This window comes from Malaya genurostris, chromosome 3, assembly GCF_030247185.1.
Source record: "Malaya genurostris strain Urasoe2022 chromosome 3, Malgen_1.1, whole genome shotgun sequence".
NCBI classification, from domain to species: Eukaryota; Metazoa; Arthropoda; class Insecta; order Diptera; family Culicidae; genus Malaya; species Malaya genurostris.
In genome coordinates this window covers 209078895-209100774 of record NC_080572.1, presented here as the reverse complement: position 1 = coordinate 209100774, position 21880 = coordinate 209078895, and the positions used below count along the sequence as shown (strand labels likewise).

The 21880-nt window shown below is 36.9% G+C and overlaps 1 protein-coding gene across 1 annotated transcript in view; it reads right to left on the bottom strand.

Moving 5' to 3' along the window:
• LOC131433705 (protein scabrous) overlaps positions 1-21880 on the bottom strand; it is a 130205-nt gene that overhangs the window by 89694 nt on the left and 18631 nt on the right. Inside the window, exon 2 of the mRNA XM_058600245.1 lies at positions 2768-3095. Coding sequence (XP_058456228.1) covers positions 2768-3095 — 328 coding nt within the window. The remainder of the gene's footprint in view (positions 1-2767; positions 3096-21880) is intronic.

Here is a 21880-nt window from a genome sequence, read left to right as displayed (position 1 = left end):
TTATGTCTCTCAGACAACATGCTCTTGGTGACGAAGGATTACATTACTTAACAGATATCAATTTATTTTAATTAATTCATAGATAAGGTTGGCAGTCGTCGGTTGGAACGTTTGTTGTGAAGTAAGTTCAGCAATTCGAGATGTATTTGAATATTTATGACTACAACAAGTAGGACACTTTTCGAGCAACCACAAAACCTTGGAACAGAGAAACTTCTGAAACTAACAGTGGAAAAGGAAGTAAGAACAATATCGATTTACTTCGATTTTGATGTAACCTTAAACATGTCTTCGATATGCTCAATCATTTATTTTGCACGGATATGATTCAATTCAAGAATTATTTTTAAAAATACATACATACACTGATATTTACTTGAAAAATTGTTTTACAAATCAAAAGTAATAGATTTTCATCAAAGTATTGTCATTTCAAACTTGTTACTAAAATCAATATTTCACGTTTCTTTGCTAAAATTAAAAAAAATCAGCAAAAAAAATGTAAAAGTATCTGTAAAATTTACTAAAGTTATTTTTATGGAAAATATTTGTTTGATCGCTAGAATGTTTGGTGGCTTCTTTTACCGAATCTTGTAAGACTGTTTAAGTGTGCAGATTTTAGCGAAAAGCCGGGCTAACTTTTTAACTGTCCATAAGATATGTATAAGCATATTTAAAATAGAAAGGTTTCAGTAAAAAAAAACGAGCGAAATATTTGCTCCAGAAAAATCAACTCGATTCGAGTGGTTTTTGCATTAAAAGTATATTTGTTCTACTTTCACCCTGTTTCTTCGAAAACCATTACTTGAAAAGGGTTTCCCAATAAAATTCGCTCTTTAGACGTTCCCTTGATTTATCAGATCAGAATATCCGACGATGAAACATAAACCATAATTGAAGTGTAACCTAATTTGGAAAATTCGTATAACTCACTGTTATTCACTGAGTGAATAACGTTTGACAGCTAAGATAGCATCACAAATGAATCCTTGACAAATAAAGTTTATGTTTGACATGTACCGGTTCGTTTACATTTCCAATAACATATATTCGAAGTGGAACGAACATGTAAGTAAACCACCGTCAGCTGTCATATGATGTTCATTCTGTGAGTTTTGTGAGGTTAGGTCATGGTCGTGGTAAACATAATTGAACGTGAGTGTGGCATCCAAATGAGCCTCGGCTAAACAGATGAATTTACCATGAATTTCAAGTCATGGAGTTATCGTTCATACCTTTTCGATCGAACCTACTCGTTTTCAACAGTCACGGAAGTGTCAAGGCATGTTCTTCTTTGACGTCACGGTAAACAAAACCTAGTCGGTACTTCTAATTCGCAGAAATCAAATGGCAGTGTGACGCGTTTTAACTGACAGCGATACGAGTTACGAACTGTGGGCAGCTCAATACCATCCCTTACAGGGGAATTATTTTTGTCATTTTTAATGATGGCTGAGTAATGATGTATTCCAAATTTGATAGAAAACTCGTCATTACTGCACCATACAAGTTCATTAAAATGATATTATTTTTAAGTAATGACATTTTTAATGACTCGTGTAAGGGCCGCTAATCGATGCCCAAGCGAGCGACGTGGGTGTTGAATGTGATTTCTGGCATGCCGACAGGAACAACGTTTGCTACTCGGGAATGTTTCAGATTTATTTCGAAGCATCAGGATTTTCCTCAAATCAATAGACTATAATTCTTTTTGCTAGCTTTTGTCATAATTTTACAGTCATATTTTCTTGCATTCGATGCATTATATAGTGGCTACTGTTAACGTAGAAGTCAATTTTAACCACCACTGTATTTGATAAACCATATTTGAGATTTAGTTTGAAAATAATTATGACTAAATTCGGATGAATAAATTGAAATAGTTTCTCATTTTTACAGTTCACACACATTCGAATATTCCTTACTTCTATACATTTTCTTCGCACCCCAATTATCAGATATGCAAACTGAAAGAGAGTTCTAGAAAAGAACCACATTTTCAAACAACTCAGATAATTTTCGCTCAGGGCATGAAAATCCGCTAAAATTTACATTGAGGGTCAAAGTTTTTCTTCATCAAGAATATATCTCAACAGTAGCAAATGTAACTAGCAAACTTTGTGTTAAAAAAGGAAAATAGAAAAATAAGAATTACAGGAAGCTCTAGGATCAAAATAAGGTAGAATCGATGTCAGTTTTGAGGTAGACTTTGAACAACAACACAATCTGACCTGACTTTTTTCAGAACGCAAAATATTTTTCAGTATCTGATTTCTATAAATTTTTCAATAGGAAAGGCACGCAAATTTTGACGTACAACATTTTTAGTAGTAAATGATGAGCTGTCACAGTCACCGTCAAAATTAGTTTATGCAGTTCGTCAACATCAACGGAACGTGCCGTTGATTTGAATTTGGTTCGAAACTGACCTAAATTTCAGTTCAATGGTTTTGAAACAGACTTCAAACGAACAGTTTGACACAGTAATAGTGGAGTAGTAATAGGATTGGTTTGTGAAAACGATATTAAGTTGAAACTGTATTCTATGTTCAGTGTCAGTGAATTAAAAATTAAAAATTTGGCTCAGTGTGTACTGGAGCAAAACTTTATAATAACCATGTTTTTTTTTTATTCAGGTCAGGCTACCAACGATTCGTACCCTTTTGACACCATATTTTTCAACCATTTTCATTTAATTTCATTTTCTTTGCCTTCATTAAAAATTTAGCCTGCAGATAAATACGTGCAATTTATCTGGGGAACTTACCATCTCCCGTTGCCGCGTCAAACTACGGCGAATGTCTTCGGCACCCTGAACGGCTTCTTCCCGCAGTTCATTCACGAGCACTTCCGTTTTTTCCTGTCTCGACTTCAGTGACTCCAGTTCCAGCTTGAGAGTGGCAAAATCTGCCCGCAGCGTGTTAATATCCTCCATGAGTTGGTTTTTCAACTGTGCATCTTTGGACGCATTGCTAGACGATTCCTGCAATTCGGCCAGTTCGGAACGAATTTCCGATATCGACTGCGAAAGCCACTGCACTGTCAGTCGTTCCTTGTTCGGTGAGCTGCTGTCCCGTAATGCTTTGATATCCTCCCTGTGGAATAAAAATAAAAATATACTTATTATTCTATCGACCGCAGCACCGAGGATGAAGTTTATCCGAACGCAATCTATTCATTTGTACGAATTTAATTAAAATGTATTGAGGCAAAATGAAACCTACTGAACCTTGCGGGAAAATGGAATCCACAATTAGTCCCTCCGAGAGTAAGCTGTCTCTGTTACCGAAGGCGATTCCAACAAAGTTGGACACGTAGAGTGTAACAGAAAAATAAAACAGATAAATAAACTGGGAAACCTGTCTCTCGGGTTGATTCGCAATATTGTTCGGTTGAAATAATTTCTCACTGCCAACAACAAATTCGATGGGTAGAAAAACGTAAGACCGTTGGGTCCTTCCGAAACGACAAACATTTGCGTGAATGAAACAGTCATATTTGGAAGGGATACACTCTGGACGAACTATATAATGAAAGAGAATACTAATGAATGTATGGCTAATGAATATTTTTTTGCTTTCGATCACAGATGCTTAAATGTTATCGTAATTTTCGGGTTTTCGGGTTTGGTGAAATAAAAGAACAGAGTACATGTAGACTGCCTAAAAGGCGATGTGAATATGCATTGCCTAGTGAGTTGTTAGTTTCAAAACTAGGTTTGACTTTCGTATGCTTTGAAAATTGACGTCAAGAAATTTTTGTAAAATTTGGCCTCAGATGGCTCGGAAGGACCTAGGAATTCATGTTCATAAAAATTTAATAAAAGTTCGTTATAAAATGAATTTTTGGCGTTCCTTCATGTAAGCTTTTCTTTTGAAAACAGTTTTTTGTGTTCTTTAAGGTGTATATAGAAACCGTCAAAAACACATCAATATTAAACGTAAAGAGGAACCAATATGTTACAGCTTTCTTATCTTCTGCGAACAGTTAAAATTACAAAACGATCACGATGAATACAAACTTTACGGAGAAAATATACGAACATTATACGCAGCAGAAAATTGGGTCGTCCTATGCTCAGCATAATTCATTTTTGGTGTTATTAATAACCGCGCTTAGCTGGTACTAAAAGTCTCTACATTGGTACAGTCTGTGCGATTCGAAGGTCTATGGAAATGGAAAACAAGCTTTTTCTTTCCCTCGAGGAAAACTACATTGAAAACAATTTACCCTATGTTCCGCATGAGCTATGGAAGAAATTATAATTGGGATTATTTTTAGTCTCCTCCGGTTATCGGACACTAACACTGTTATAGGAATGTGGTCTAACCATGAACTTCGAGACTTGCAAATCGAAAAAATTTGTTTATGGTTTTTTTTTTCGATGGAGCGCGTTTGTACAGACTGGGCCATTTAAAGTGGAAGCATCGGGCAAACCAATAACTTTTGACAGAATTGTCAGATCGACTAATGACTACCGCGTTGGAACCGTCATTCCAAGACAATTTACCATGGAACAGTACACATCAAAAGAACGTGCTGAAATTGTGAAGCTTTACATTCAAAGTAACTTCTCAAAATTAATTGAGGAACAGCCTCCATTCAACCAAAAAGTTACAGTTTGGTGTGGTGTTTGTGGGGATATGGTCTGATCCTTATTTTTTCCAATACAATGGTAGAGCAACGAAAACTATTAACGGCGATCGTTATCGATTCATGATAAATGATTTTGAAATGGCCCATTGTTCGTGAAAATGGTTTGAATGGCTACTGGTTTCAACAGGACGGTGCAACGTGTCATACAGCTCGACTAACAATCGATTTGTTATGACGTTTATTCCCCGGACGAATCATATCGAAAAACAGTGATTTTGACTGACCCCCCAGATTACCGATTTAACGCCACCAGATTTTTTTGTGAGGCTATTTGAAATCCAAGGTAGCCGTAGCTCAACTCAAAAACAACATACGACGTGAAATCGCTCATTTTGTATTCCAAAGGTAGCCATTTGTGCGATATCATTTCCAAAAACTAGCTGTAACATATTTCCCTGAACCATAATAAATCATAATCGTAATGAAAATAAAAAAAAAAGTTGTTTTCATATTTTTTGTTCAGAAACAAATGCTAAATGGCCCACCCTGTATTTAAAAAAACATGACTCAAATGTACATTTGGTTACTGCATTTGCAGCTGCGGACGAAAAACAACAGTTTTTTGTAATAAAAAAGATCATAGATTTCTAAATATACAGACAGATTCCTAAATATACAGGAGTACCTGCAGAAGTGTACGCTTTCGTACATTATTGCTTCAAATAGACTCTGATTGTTGTCTAATAGTGCCAAGATGTTGTAGATGCTGAAACGAACGTATCCGGCGTTTTCCATCACGGTTAGAGTTCGACTGATGAAGCTGTCAAATTCTGTCTGCTGGCTCATGAGTTACAGCACACTTAGAAAAGTTTCCATTTTTATAGATGCACATAAAAGGAGCGATTCACTTACATTCACAATTCAAAACATGTGAAGATAAGTCGTATCATGAACTTTACAGTTCATTTAGCTGAAGCTTACATCGATACAGACGCAAAATTTATTTTTACATGTTAATAGATGTAACATTGTGTCATCAACGAAGAAATTACGGCATGCTTGAATTTTCTTCAAGCGTAAATTTCATTTTTTTCTAAGAGTGTATGATTGAAGCTGCATGGGTAGTTTCGTCAGTGTGTGGGTGAAGATAAACCCATGAAAAATCGACAATTTTTATCAATTTTTTAAAATGCAAACGTCATCAGAAATTATCAACCGAAATTTGTTTCAGAAATTGTTTTAACGGAAAAATTTGTTATAATGAGACTGTTTCAGTGATAAGAGAAAGGTTATTATCAGATTACTAGGTGGCTTAAGGGGTTACAGCACTGTAGAAAAAAAGGGAAGGACTTTTTTGGGATCCAAAAATGGAGTATTTCGAATTTTGTATAAAGCACTTTTTTTTATGTATACTTAAGTACAAAAATGTTCAGTTTTAAAAATTGAAAACCAAATTGCGGCATTTTCGCGAAAGTGCTGAATTTGGACGGCCGGAAATTCAGCTAACGCAATTTTCGATCTAGAACAAAAAACAAAACATTTCCTAATTTCATGTTACAGTTTGCATAGAGGTACGTATGAGTTTTTTAATTCATTGATTATCTGTAAACCCGAGAACCGCTATAGTCAAAGTCGGTTCGTACGGCCACCAACTAACATGACATACAAACTCTACTAGCACGCACTCTAAACTACGATTTAAATGTTTGTTGAATCCGAAAATATGCAGTAAATTTCGGACCTTTTCATTGACCCTAAGATTGGGAATAACGGTTTAGAGTCCAGCTTAGAAAATTTTTTACGTTTTTTGTTTCGCCGGTTTAAGTGACGGTGTATAATATTGAACACACTTTACCCTATAACTCCGGAACCAGAAGTCGGATCCGGATGAAATTCAGGAATTCCGTATGGGACCACGAGTCCTTTCATTTGAATCTAAGTTTGTGGAAATCGGTCAAACCACCGCTGAGAAAAGTGAGTGAGATCCATTTTGGTATATATGACCACAATTTCCGAAACTTCCGGAACCGAATACCGGGAACCAGGATAGCCGGAATTGGTTTGTTTAGTTGCCTACTGATAATGACTATCGATTTGTGTAGTTTTGAGACCAGTTTAGAATTTTTTTTACACACATTGCTCAGCTCGATGAACTGAGTCGAATGGTATATGACACTTTACAAAATTTTACAGTGGTGTAACCCCTGAAGAATAGTTTTTTTATATGTAAACGTGCAAAAGTTAGATTTAAAAAATCATAAACAGAATAATAATATTTGTTCCGAATAACTCCTATTTTGCCCTATTTTGGAAATTGTTTTGCCAGTTAGTTTCCTTGCATTAAAAGACCCATGAAGAGAAAGTCCAATTTACTAGAAGAACCAAGCATGCTTCGCTGTACTTGCCCACCACAGCGTTCACTTGCATTCCTATATCTATGGAAACATATTCAACAGAAAACAAACACACACACTGCATTGCAAAGTCTATACTAGATACTGATCAAATTTAAAACTAGCTCAAGACGGCTCTACGTATTAACAAGACTAAAACACAAATTGTTGAAAGTCAATCGAAGGTTTGATTTATCTTCAATATATTCACCCTCATACTTGTTTACGGCCGTATGCAATACATTCGAAAGTATATCAAATTCGTATTCCCGAGTACGTTTGAATCAATCACACTTTTAAACATCGTACATGCAGAAAAACAACGCATCTAACTTTGAACTATCAGTTCTGGTACAGCTTTAAATTGTAATTAAAAATCTTTGCTCTCATTTTTTATTTGACTTGTTTTTTCGCTGACTTTGTATCATTATGCTTGCTTACGTCCGTATCGACTATTCGACGAACACATGCTTTCGAACGAATGCGAACAAGCCATTCTTGTATTCACTCGAACGTGTACGTACGCGACTTCTGTGCAAAAGAAGGATCGGCAGCGCAGATAGTTTTTTTAGGAAGATTCCAAGCATCAAAGAAGTGACGAATGCTATATAATAAATAAATATCGTACTCAGGATCAATTTTATTCAAGTCGGTAAATGAAATTTTCAAATTAAACTTCGTGCAAAGTAAGATAAGTATTTAAAATAGTAGTCCGATCAGTAGTATCTGAGAAAAATATGTTGCATTTTTCTTTTAATTTTGTCATGTTTTCGATAGTCTACATATTTATTGTGTTGGTAAAATCATGCAATCAATATAAAATAAAGCAGGTTTGTCCATGGCGTATTTTCCATAAAGTACCTAATAGTTGTAAAATTTAATGCGTAAAAACTTGGAACCGCGCATATATTCGAAGGCTCGCCAGAAAAAAAACAGCATTTTACTATGACTGCTATGCTTTCTAAATGTTTTTTGAAAACCACAAATTTATGATTTGATTACAAATCACCTTTAGATTCGAAAATAAATTTGTGGGAAATGGGTTAATCTTTTTTCAATGTGTTCGAACGATTGTTTCGCAACGTAAAACTGACGAATTGAAACCACGGCATTTCGTCTATTCGTCTGCAGACGAGAATGGGACTTTTCGTTCGTACGAATGATGTTCGAATAAACGTACGATCGAAACTAAACTGACACACATTCTAGCGTTTCGCCTAGGGTTAGTCACAAAAATTGGAGTGATTTCATCACGGCTTAGCATTTATTTGAAGAAGATTACTGATATTTGAATATTTTGTGGCAAACGAGTCGCGTTCAAATTCATTCGAGCGAAAACAAGAATGGCTCATTCGTATTCGTTCGAAAGAACCGGTTCGTCGTATTGCCGATACGGACGTGCACAAGAATGAGGGTGATTGTGTTTGAGATTACAATCATCACTACTGATATTACACATTATCTGAGATCGACAAATAGATATATGACGCTGATGTGTAACCCATAGACAGCCAAATAGACACAAAAAAAAACAAAATCTCAAATCAGGATCGGCTGCAAAAAAGAATAGGAAAGGACTGACTTTGTAACGCAGTGTGTGTTTGTTTTCTGTTGAATAGAGAACTGTAAGTAAATGCTGTGGTGTACAAGTAAAGCGAAGCAAGCTTGGTTCTTCTAGTCAATTGGACTTTATCTTCGTGTGTTTTCATATGCAGGGTAGTTTTATTGGCAAAACAATTTTCCTGGTTAGGGGTTAGTTTCGGGTTCGAGTCTCGTCTCTGCGGTAACATTTCCGCGGTTTTCATTACATAGTTGCATTCGCGTGCCATTATTCCAATCTGTTTTCTCTGACAGCTCTACGTCCTAACAAAACTAAATCACAAATCGTATTTTTAAACGTTGCAAAATCTTAGTCCGGGTTTTGCATTCAATGGTTTTTTTTTCAGTTTTTGCATTCAAAAATCCCAAAATTGTCGAATTTTCTAAAGTTATCCGACTTTTGCATTCAACCGTTTGTAGGTAATATGCGATATTCCTTCCACTATGAGTAGCGCCATGTATTGTAAAACGCAAATCGAACACATGAAGATTTAGAATTTGCCTGGACAAATTTCACTTGCTTAATTTTGGCATAAAACTGATTGTTTTTCATTTCGTTATGGATAACCACAGGGCTTGACAATCTTTCATTGCAGCCAATCAATAAAAAATTAACATATTGTGCCGTGTTCCAATCATTTATGTATGATGACTTGCCATGAATAATTGAGCAAACCATTCATTCAAACAAAGTGATCATTTTATTTGTACTGAGTTTCACTAGATGTCACACTCTGCATTAGTGTTTCATTTTATTTATCATCTCTTTCACAGTCCATGCCACCGGTTCGTAAGACAGTTCATCACCACATGACATCAGTTCAAACAGCTGAAGCACGTTTTCATCAATCATCATTTCGTCAAACTTTGGCTAATTGTGCTCTTTGCTCAATCCATAAAAGCAGTTGCAATTGAAAACACGGAAATGTTCACCCGTACAAAGTATCATCGTTTCCGGGCGTTTGCAACCCGCTAGTAAATGGCCCACTCGGACCGATGAAGATGATAGATTACGTTCAATGGCAGTGAAAAAAAAACATAAAGACGAGTTTTCGCCCATAATGTCATGCGTTGCCCATCTGTCGGTCGCGATACGTTAGGTGAAGCTTTTAGCTCGCCTGGCATGATGGGCAGCAAGTCAGACGGAAGCTAGCTCGCCTGATGGGAAAACAAAAGGCACGGTCGGTCGACTTCCATTTGTATGCGTTGATAAATATTCTGCTGCTCCGATAACGATTCTTTTATACAGTGTCACAAACATGTAGCTAAGCTGTAGTGAATAGGATAAGCCTCGTGCCCGCACGACTCACGTGCCACTCATTTTCGTTTTTGTTTCAACCGTTCATAACAATATACGACAGGGCCCTGCCTACAGGAAAGAACGTTATTGAGGGCGGATTCGAGTCATAAGTTTTCCATTTATCTTGCTCCGCTGCTCTCCCCGTTTCTTATGAATATTCCGGGTTGTGAACTTTACCGATGTGATAAATACATTAAGGCGCTTTGCTGCTAACAAACCAGCTCCTTGTCATCGCCAACTGAGCAAATGTCGACAGGTACCGGTAGGCCCTTCGACTTCTGGGATTATTATGAGTCGAAAAGGTAAAGTATCGTTTTACACGCACCTACCTCACCAGCCGATGTGTTGCTCCGTGGGTGGTGGTGACTGGTGACTTGAAGTTTGTTACTTTCGCAAGGCAGCCGAATTCAGGTGTAAGCCCATGGTCGTGTGTTCGGCCGACTTGAAACCGAACGAGCCTGTAAAGGGTGTGGTTTATGCTGTTTGGCGGAACACTGCCAATGACGATGCATGCCCTGGGAAATCGATGCTAAATGAACCGTTTTGGCCGAACAGTATTACGCTGGAATGCTTTGCTGCTTGTTATGGTCTGATGAGAAGGCTATTTTTTTAAACTTTATATGATACTTCAAGCCGTAGTTGTTCGGTGGTTGGTGTAGCTCTGCCTACACAGACGGTGTCGGGTTTCATGAGCCGTATCTCTATTGGTAAGGTGAAACGTGCCAGGAATTTTTTGCCTTTGGGATCTGTCATCGGTTATTCGAGGTTATCGGTTACGTTTTTTTTAAATTAAACCGTAATCCATATGTTATTGCACTTGGGTACTCGCACAAGTTTTATTCGAAATGTATTTCCACAGACATAGTATCCAACATGTATCGTGTTATTAACAAATTAGCCTCCCCTAATTGACGTCCTTGAATTAGATATTTTTCCTTGACCGTTCCACTAATCAATAATGTACGACCATCTATCTATTCATGGTTCAATTAATGTCAACCACAACCCAATACGGTCTTTTCATAACAAACCTCGCTATCTAGCATGTCTCAGCGAAATTTCACTACACGCACCATGCGCACATAATTAACTAACTCTGGTTGCCAGCCGTTTTTCATGAGGCTATTTTTCTTTGCCCTATCCAGAAGATAACTTCATCAAGCAAAAGCTCAACTTCGGTGACCTGTGGCCTTTGCTGGTCCCGGCAGGTCCGGAACGCACCCAATGTCGATTATGGTTTCTACACTTGTCACGTCTGCCACTGGCAGTAACACTCAGAGGACAGAAAACATATTGCGAGATCGTCCGCCCACCTTCGCACGTTCCCCCATAAGAGCGGTCATTTTGGGACGTTTGATCGTCAGCCCGAATGACATGGTGTCCTTTAGCACTGCGGCTTTCTTTGCTAGAGTTAAGTTTGCTCATCGCAATGCTTTGTGCTGCCAAGCAGTGGTGGTACGAGTGGCATACCAATTTGGATTTAATAAATTGACACCTACGGTACGTGACCGGGAGCGAATCGCAATTAAAGTTTTAAAACGGATGGTGCTGAGCAATCAATTAGGGTTTTGTCACGAATCGAAGGTCGTTATCGCATAAAACAGGAATTTTCAAAAGAGTATTTTCCACCTGATTTCAAAAAACTTACATTTGACTCAAGGAATGTAGGCGATCTGAGAAATGCATTCCTTTTGTCGCACTAGCATAAAGCAAATATACTATATATCAATATGGATCACTCTTGCGATTCACGAGGGACATCACAGTAAAGTGCGGTGGCAAAAAAGGTTACTAATACACTACAAATTTTCTAATGCACATATGACAGTTTTCCCAATCAGTACACTGAACCAAACAACTCCAAATATATGGAATATTTTTCGATATACATTGCACGAAAAAAATAAACCGTAAATACGGTTTAGAATGGCAATCTGATACTAACTCGGATGAGAACATTTTGTTCTTATGAAAATCCCAGTTTATTTAAATATGTGTGAAATGTGCACGCAGAACTGAACAAAATAATCTTAATATTAGTTCCAGAATTTTATCAACATTTTCGAATTATGTATCAGGTGTACAACTTTGCTTCCGCCGTTTTTTTCAAAATTAAAAGCTTCATTGCGAAAAAGTGCTTACAGATGTATTACTCAAAGTATTGTCCGTCGCTAGCGACAACTTTCTCCCATCTTTTTGGCAATTTTCGGATCCCGGCTCGAAAAAAAAGTCCTCTTTTGACGAAGCAATCCATTTTTCCAACTCTTCGAAGGATTGAAAATGTTGATCTGCCAGGCCGTGTGCCATCGAACGAAATAGGTGGAAGTCAGAAGGGGCGACATCTGGGGAATACGGCGGGTGGGGCAAGACTTCCCATCTCAGCGTTTCCAGATACTTTTTGACCACTTTTGCGACGTGAGGCCGAGCATTGTCGTGTTAGAGGATGACTTTGTCATGTCGTTATTGATATTGTGGCCGCTTTTCTTTTAGCGCGCGACTAAGGCGCATCAGTTGCGTTCGGTAGCGATCTCCTGTGATGGTTTCACCCGGTTTTAAGAGCTCGTAGTAAATCACAGCGAGCTGATCCCACCAAATACAAATCATAACCTTGGCGCCGTGAACATTCGGTTTTGCCTTCGACGAAGTAGTATGTCCGGGCTTTCCACATGATTTTCTGCATTTAGGATTATTGTATGGAACCCACTTTTCATCACCGGTTACGATTCGATGTAAAAACCCCTTACGGTTTTGTCTTTGAAGCAGTTGCTCACAAACAAATAGACGGTGCTCGATGTCCCTCGGTTTCAACTAGTACGGCACCCAGTTTCCTTCTTTCTGAATCATGCCCAGGGCCCTGAAACGTTTTGAAATGGCTTGCTGACTCACTCCCAACAATTCGGCAAGCTCTTCTTGGGTTTGGCACGAATCTTCATCAAGCAATGCTTCTAAAGGGTGATTTTTTAAGAGCTTGAGAACTTTTTTAAACAATAAAACGCATAAAATTTGCAAAATCTCATCGGTTCTTTATTTTAAACGTTAGATTGGTACATGACATTTACTTTTTGAAGATAATTTCATTTAAATGTTGACCGCGGTTGCGTCTTAGGTGGTCCATTCGGAAAGTCCAATTTTGGGCAACTTTTTCGAGCATTTCGGCCGGAATAGCCCGAATTTCTTCGGAAATGTTGTCTTCCAAAGCTGGAATAGTTACTGGCTTATTTCTGTAGACTTTAGACTTGACGTAGCCCCACAAAAAATAGTCTAAAGGCGTCAAATCGCATGATCTTGGTGGCCAACTTACCGGTCCATTTCTTGAGATGAATTGTTCTCCGAAGTTTTCCCTCAAAATGGCCATAGAATCGCGAGCTGTGTGGCATGTAGCGCCATCTTGTTGAAACCACATGTCAACCAAGTTCAGTTCTTCCATTTTTGGCAACAAAAAGTTTGTTAGCATCGAACGATAGCGATCGCCATTCACTGTAACGTTGCGTCCAACAGCATCTTTGAAAAAATACGGTCCAATGATTCCACCAGCGTACAAACTACACCAAACAGTGCATTTTTCGGGATGCATGGGCAGTTCTTGAACGGCTTCTGGTTGCTTTTCACTCCAAATGCGGCAATTTTGCTTATTTACGTAGCCATTCAACCAGAAATGAGCCTCATCGCTGAACAAAATTTGTCGATAAAAAAGCGGAAACCGAACACTGATTTTGGTAATAAAATTCAATGATTTGCAAGCGTTGCTCGTTAGTAAGTCTATTCATGATGAAATGTCAAAGCATACTGAGCAAATAATAATGCATGAAAATCATAACCTCAAAAAATCTGAGCAAATACTAATGCATGAAAATCCTAACCTCAAAAAAATCACCTTTTAGTTGTTCATCTTTGAAGGTTTTTTCTCTTCCACCACCATGTTTGTCTTCGACATCGAAATCACCATTTATAAAACGTTCTTTTACTCAGAGCAGCATCACCGTAAGTTTCTGAGAGCATTCGATGCGCTTCAGCTGCATTTTTTTCGAATTGTAACAGAAAAGTAAAACTTCCCGCAAATGGCGAGAATTGGGCACATAAACAGACATTTTCGAGCGTGAATAATACTAAAACAAGAACAACTGTCACTGAAACGGCGATGACAACTCGTTAGGTACGTTGTACACACTCACTTCAAAGGCATTATCATCTATGTATTTTGACCAGCTCAGCCGGTACAGCCACCTATCGGAAAACGGCGGAAGCAAAGTTGTACACCTGATACTACAGTTTCTTGATTTGAAATATTACGGTTACGGTGACAGAAATATGCAATATCAGGTCGTTTAATAAATAAATAAATGCTTCAAAACCAAACAATTTAGTATATGACTAAACCGTAATTCGCCTCAACGAGAGCTACCAATTGAAGTAAAAGTAATAAGTATAACTTGTTCTTTGGCTTACTGTATTGCACTTATCATACTACTTATTAACATTTTTTTAGTGCTAAACAAACTTTCTATTTGTCGAATTTCGGAATGGTTCGTCTGTTGAATGAAATTCAATTACTTGTCAAAAAATAAATATCGAAATTTCAAACTTTGACTAAAATTTTTGACAGTTCAAAATTTACCATGTATGATAAGTCTTTGATCGCGAACATCACGAGTTGCATCAAACGTAACTCAACAATGTGTTTTTATCAATCGTATGGAATCAGAAGGAAAACTCATCATCTGAACACGTCTTAAGGTGAAATGTAGCGGAATGCCTTTTTGATCAATTATTCAAAAACTAGACAGATTTTCTAAAAAATAGAAACGCTTAAGTTTTCGCAATTAAAGTTTTCACAACTAAGTATTCTTAGTGTTTTGAAATTTTCCTGATCAGATGGTAATAACTGAATTATAACAACTGGAGTAATTTATTTCAAAAATATTTTGTAATAAATTTTGAAATATTTTTGGCTGGTAAGCTGTTAAAATAACAAAAATCATAACAAAAACCCTTCTTAATTCGTGGTGTGTGCCTTTCTCTTCCTTCATAACAGTCTCAAGAAAATATATTTTATACTCTTATTAAATAATTTCGGATACTAATTTTGACACCAATTGATTCAGATTGAGTTCACAAAAGCATGCTTCAGTGTTTATGTCACACAGTCAGCAACATTTTTCCAAACTAGTGCTTGACCCTTCTTAGTCCACTTAGCGGAATTTTCATATATCTTGAAAAATCACCACCACCACTAAATCTCGACGTTTCATGCAATTTTAAGATTAAAAAAAATCAAAAAAAAATTTCGATTTTCGATTTCGGAAATTTCATGTACTCCCCCCCCTATGGTGCTTTTTCAAGATCGAAAATATTCAAACTTTAACCGCTGGGCAGCACCCCTTACCCATGTCCGATTTAGCTCAAATTTTGCATGAGGACTTTTTTCGAGATGCTTAAACTTCTGAACAATAGCGCTTTACAAAATTAGAGGTGATCCCAAAATATTGGCACCCTTATATACATTAGAGCGGTAAAAAACAACGTGTTTTGTCGGTACACACACACAAGTCTTCGTTCAAAAGTCGGGTTTTCCAGCAATTCTATTACCTTTCTATAGAGAAAGGCCAAAAGACTCCAGCAGTATCAAAATCATAACAGATTTTGAAACGTAAGCAAAATCTTGGCATTACATTCTTTTTGTGGAATTTAGCCTTTCTGTTTCAACAGACTTCGCAGCCGATTCTTAGTGTACAGAATCATTGCATGGCTAGTACTATGGATACTACTGACACTACGAACCCTTCCAGGTCGGGGCTCGAACATACGACAACTTGCTTGTAAGACCAGCGTCCTATGCATTGAACCGCCAACCCGGGATTTTGAAACGTTTGTATCACTATTATTTTTGAATTTGATATAAATACAGAAGTCCGAAAGTAAAAATTTATAACAATAGATGTAATAAATTAGATAGAATAACGAATAGTCCAAAATAATGTCAGAAAACTATATCACAGTCAATTTTTAGCACTGTTTCAAACATAAATTGTAAAATGGTTTTTTATCAAATGAATAATTTGTTTATTGATCTCGTTTCTTCTTTTAGTTTTTTTGAAATTCTGATCACTATATCTCGGTATAAAGCAACGGAACAACTCATTTTGTGAATTAATTAATTATTATGACTCTTAATAATTATTAATTATTATGACTCTTGCAAATGAAAATAAAACATTATAACTGATTTTGTTATTATATTGTAATCAAAAGTTTTAGCTTTCAACTGTTTTCATTTGTTAATTATCTCAAAATAACACAAATTGTTATACATATCAACTGTTGATATACTTGTGTAATGATTTTGTTATGTGCAATTGATCGGGTTGCTTTGCTGAACCGTAATTGGTTTTTGAAGTGTATAAATATTTACTGTTCCGTTCCACGGGGATGGTTTTAGAACTGAAAAGTAGTGTTTGTAGCGGAATTTCACAAAGACTCTGAAAATGCAACTAAAAATAATAAAACTTCAGGCAAAACAACCGAAATTTGAAAAAGTTTACATAAACTACATGGTAAGCAAGTTAGTCAATACATATACATATAACCTCATGTTAGTCAATCATAATTACTCATGATTCATAGTTCTGGTGTAATAGTATTCACTAACAATAACGGTTGAATTAGGATATATTCAAAGTGTGAAGGATTCAAAACTTCATTACGAATCAATGAGTCTTTTATACAATCCAACAAAACGAGTGGTAAGCCCACTGCGCTCAATCACTGAAAATATTCCTCGTTTCTATGTGTCGGTTTTTGTTGTTATTATTTATGCGACGATTCGGTCAACTCAAGCGGTTAAAATTTTGCTCGCCTTTTTGAGACTACGTTTTACCTTAAGGAGGGCATTCGAATCGAATTTATCTGAAAATTTATTTTTTTTGCTTTAATCGAAAGAATAATGCAATTATGACAACATGATTGCAATGTTTCTAAGAGCAACTTCAAATGCTTTCGGAGATATAGTTGTTTGAATTTACACGCGCCATTTCATTCCTTTGAAGCACCTAAATATTCGAGTAAGTATACTGATTTTATCGTCGGTAAACCTGTGGTCTCGAAAATTTTTCCCCTTCCCTGGCACTCTTTTTCCCCTTAATCTACTGGCACTCTAAAAGTTATTTTCCTGTCTTTTTCTGTTTCTGTGAAATAAAAAAAAAAAGAAAATGAACCATTTCTTAAACCGTTTCATAGCGTGCCCCAACAAATCCAGAGATTTACATTTTCAGTAGTAGGAAATTTTTTATTTGTCGGAGATCATATTTTCAGTAGCAAGAAATAATACTCTAACTTTTGGAATGAAGGAAATCCACTCATCAGCATCACACTTGCTTGCCTTTCTCGCACTCGGACGACGATTTTGATGCTAATAGATACCCATAGATATCCCATGTGAAAATGTTGCAAAAACATATTTCAATCCTGATTCGGCCAGTATATGCTAAAAATCGTTTTCGTTCGGCACGTCAGGTAAGACATTGCACTTCGCTGCAAATACAATAACTGTTCTGCAAGTAGCAAAAACATTTTGTCTGCCTAGCGGTTTATGTTGAACTGCTGGGTCTCATAAGAGTTCAACATAAACTGTTATGTACTGACGAGTCGAAGACGAACTCTAAAGTATGTGATATTTCAATCGCCGAGAGAGCTTCCCTGTGAACCTTGAAAGAGGTCGTTATTTGGGATTTGGTTCGTAAAAAAAGTCTACGTTATTTGGGATTTACTTCGTAAAAAAAGTTTTGTGTAATGAATGTGGAAACCCCCAATCACATGGCCATTTTCGGAACGGATGTGATAAGTAGGTGCAAGAAAATGATGTTTGGGGTCGGTTCATTTTCCAAGATGGCGCCTTCCGGTTTATCGATATTCCTTAAACATCCTTACAATGTGGGTATTTTCGGAAAGGGACTGATGAGTAGTTGACGGAAAACGATGTTTAAAGTGGTTTGGAAATCCAAGATGGCGACTTCCGGTTTATCAATATTCCTAAAAACCCTTACAATGTAGGGAATTTTCGAACCGGAATTGATGAGTAGTTGACGGAAAATGATGTTTGAAGTGGTTTGTAAATCCAAGATGATGACTTCCGGTTTGTCGATATTCCTTAAAAACCCTTACAATGTGGGTATTTTCGGAATGGGATTGATGAGTAAATGACGGAAAACGATGTTTGAAGTGGTTTGGAAATCCAAGATGGTGACTTCCGGTTTATCGATATTCCTTAAACGTCCTTACAATGTGGGTATTTTCGGAACGGGACTGATAAGTAGTTGACGGAAAACAATGTTTGAAGTGGTTTGGAAATTCAAGATGGCGACTTCCGGTTTATCGATATTGCTTAAAAACCCTTACAATATGAGTATTTTCGAACCGGAATTGATGAGTAGTTGACGGAAAACGATGTTTGAAGTGGTTCGGAAATCCAAGATGGCATCTTCCGGTTCTTTGATATTGCATAAAAAGATTTACAATATGGGTATTTTCGGAACGGGATTGATGAGTAGATGACGGAATGCGATGTTTGAAGTGGTTAGTAACGGTTTTAAATTTCGACATTCTAAAAATTAATATTGAGTCGAAAAGGTTCCTTTATCAGGAAGAAGAGATTTCCATACTAAAGAGGTGTACATTGTTTCATCCGGTTCGGAGAAAGTCGATCCTGCCAGTTTGTCTGCTATTTATTTCTGGAATTGCTCATAAATGTTAGAAAATCAGTGTCATGTGGTTGTCTAACTGACTCTTACCACTTGAGCCAAATAATATCCCTTTTTCTCAATGGCTTACAAAATGTTAAATCATATTCCGACGGGCCAGTTGACATGAGATTTTGACAAGTTTAAATAAAAACAAATGTGTCGTGATGAGAGTAACAGTACTTTTTCGACTTCATCACGTACACTAAAACAACTGAAATTATAAGTGTAACACTGAAAATAAAAAAAATTGGAGAACACGGTCATTGATTTGAAACCAAATTTTAATGTTTGTGGTTGCTTCCAAATATTAGATTGAGATTAAATAAAATATTGAAAGCATACAATATAACTTTAACAATTTAAAATTATAGCTGTTCAGACGTCTACTTGTTATCGTCATTTCGAAAATATAGTACAATATTCAAACAATAATGATTAGCAGGAAACACCTTTGTCAGAAGCATAACCTTTTTTAAACGATAAACGATATCGTAACGATCGTCAAAGAATACCGATACAACTGAACTCACCATTTTGATTTTTGAAGCGCTTTCAAACATAATTTCCGGGTATATACTCATAAAACCCGTCCCGAAAATACCCACATTGTAAATGTTTTTAAGCAATATCAAAGAACCGGAAGATGCCATCTTGAATTTCCGAACCACTTCAAACATTGTTTTCCGTCATCTACTCATTAATCCCATTCCGAAAATACACAGTTTTTAAGGAATATCGTCAAACCGAAAGTCGCCATCTTGGATTTCCGAACCACCTCATACATAGTTTTCCGTCATCTACTCATCAATTCCGGTCCGAAAATACCCATATTGTAGTAATGGAGCCGGAAATTGTTTTCATTGGATGCAAAAACCTCTTTTTACGAAGTTGGTTCATAAAGAAAGTTTACGTTTTTTGGGATTTGGTTCGTAAAAAGAGTTACGTAAAAAGAGGTAACGTAAAAAAAGTTTTCGTAAACGGAGGTTTAGGTGTAACAGCGAAGGAACACGGGATCAGTGACTTTACGGCACGGAAGATCGTAAAGGAAGATTGCAAGGTGAAATCGAAAACACACGAAAGAGCTCACATGATTACACACCGTATCTGGCAGTTACAAGTCGAGCGATCTAAGAAAATCTTTGGCTAATCCTGTAATCCTGGGCATGTTTACTGTCGATCCTGTATCGAAATCCAAAACCGACCACTCAATTGGTTCGCTCCTCGTTCAAAGACATGGCCGACGGGCGTAAAAACGTGTATTGGACCAATAACCCTCACACCAAAAAAAAAATTTACAGGTGGCTTAATCCCTCATACGATGTAATTCATTAAGACCTAATTTGTCAAATGACGGAAAATTTCATTTGTGATGACTTAATATTAGACTAACATGAATTTTACTGATTTTGATTGTAACTTGCATTCTGCTAGTAAGTGCGACTGGATGTATTTAAATGCTTCCTTTACCAGCCAAGCAGATGTGTGCTTCTGTGGTTCAGTCGAGCAACAGTCATACTTTGTGATCCAATGATTCTCGGTTCAAGTGCCGGCGGTCGCTGCTATCAGTATTCATTATTTTTATTTCGGAATTTCATGGCATGGAATTGAAGACACAGTATAAAATGTTCTTCCGCGTAAATTTGCGTGAACTGCAATGCTCCATTTATGTGCATCTAATAGAATGTAAAATCACAGGATTTTCTGAAGTCTGCTACTATTGTTATGGTGTTTGGATTGGTGGCTTCCAAAGGTAAAAAGAACCCCGTACCTGGAGTGAAATGGATCCAGGCTACATTATTAGGACCTGCCGTGCTTTCCGAAAACGTTAGAAACGGGCCGTAATTGCAGCAAGTGGAAACTCGTCCCATCTTTATTACAGTGTTAGACGCTAAGAAACATCCCTTCATAACTTCTTCAACAGCAAAACTTTAATATCCACAGTCGTAACTTACCGTCAAAATCTTTTATCAGTTTCCCTCGCGCTAGAACAAACTGGATTTAATAAACCATTTTTAGTATATGTCGATAATTCAACGTCTGTTGAAATGTATTCGATTTTCATTTGTCCCGCAACACTGTAAAAAAGGTATTTTTAAGATTTTTCACCGAAACGCCAAATTTCACAAAAGGAATGAAATGTGAGGACTTTGCTTTGCAGTTTGGCGGTCACGGACAATTTATTGCCTTGCATTTTCCACATATCGGAGCGAGGGTTGGAGTTGGAAAATTTGGTTTGTATGCCATTTGTACCAAAAGGGTGGTACATATTTTCAACAATATTCAGCTTCAGAAGCTTTGGTTTCAGTTCAGTATCGCACCCACAGTCTGACTAAAAATAAATGATGGATGTCAATAGCATCCATCGAAAATCGAACTCAACTCATCATCCTCCAGCAACGCCTACTCAAAAGGTTCTTCCCTGGAATACCAATACCATCAAGTGAAATTATTTATATTCTTTCCATTTATTAATAATTCTTTCCATTTATGAATAAGTAGTCGTTAAATATAGGTACTCCATTTCAAAACCAAGAAGTGAAATCTTGCACAAATGAGAACGACTTTTGATACTCGGAGATGCGTCGGAAGCGTGGTATTTTTATTCGCATGTACGTCATCCAGTTATGTTTCCGACATTACTCAGTTAACTTTTTCATTTCATTATCACATGTTCTGACATTTCAAGTCCTTTTGAAACGTTACTTGACTTTTTAGCAGTCGATTTTTATTTCTATTAACTTAATTTGAATGACACCCATAAATTTGTGTTTAGTTTTCATAGTATCAAGATGACCTGCTACGTTAAAACCGATAGGATATTCATAATAAAAATTCATCAAATTTATTCGTTTATGGTGTAACGTTTTAGTCTTCAATTACCATTTCATTTAGATACGTGTTTAATGTAGCAATTTTTCCACCAACTGTCTTGTATCGTTTGTATCGGGAAAGCAATATCCGGTAACCTAGCCTACAAACCAACGAATCAACAGCTGCTCTATATATTTATCCACGATATTTGTTTCCCTACCAAACAGGGTTTAAAATGTTTTTTTTTTTGCCATTTCCGCATTTCGTTGTTAATTTGGTTTCCGGTTTCCGCCTCCAGCTCGCAGAACTACAATTGAAATCGAAAATTCCCAAGCTTAAACCAAAAAAAAATTGAATCGCCCCAATTCGACGACTGTGTTACATTTTGTGTCAGTGACTGATTGAAATCCCACTGCATAGCACAAGACCTTCCATGAGCTACAACG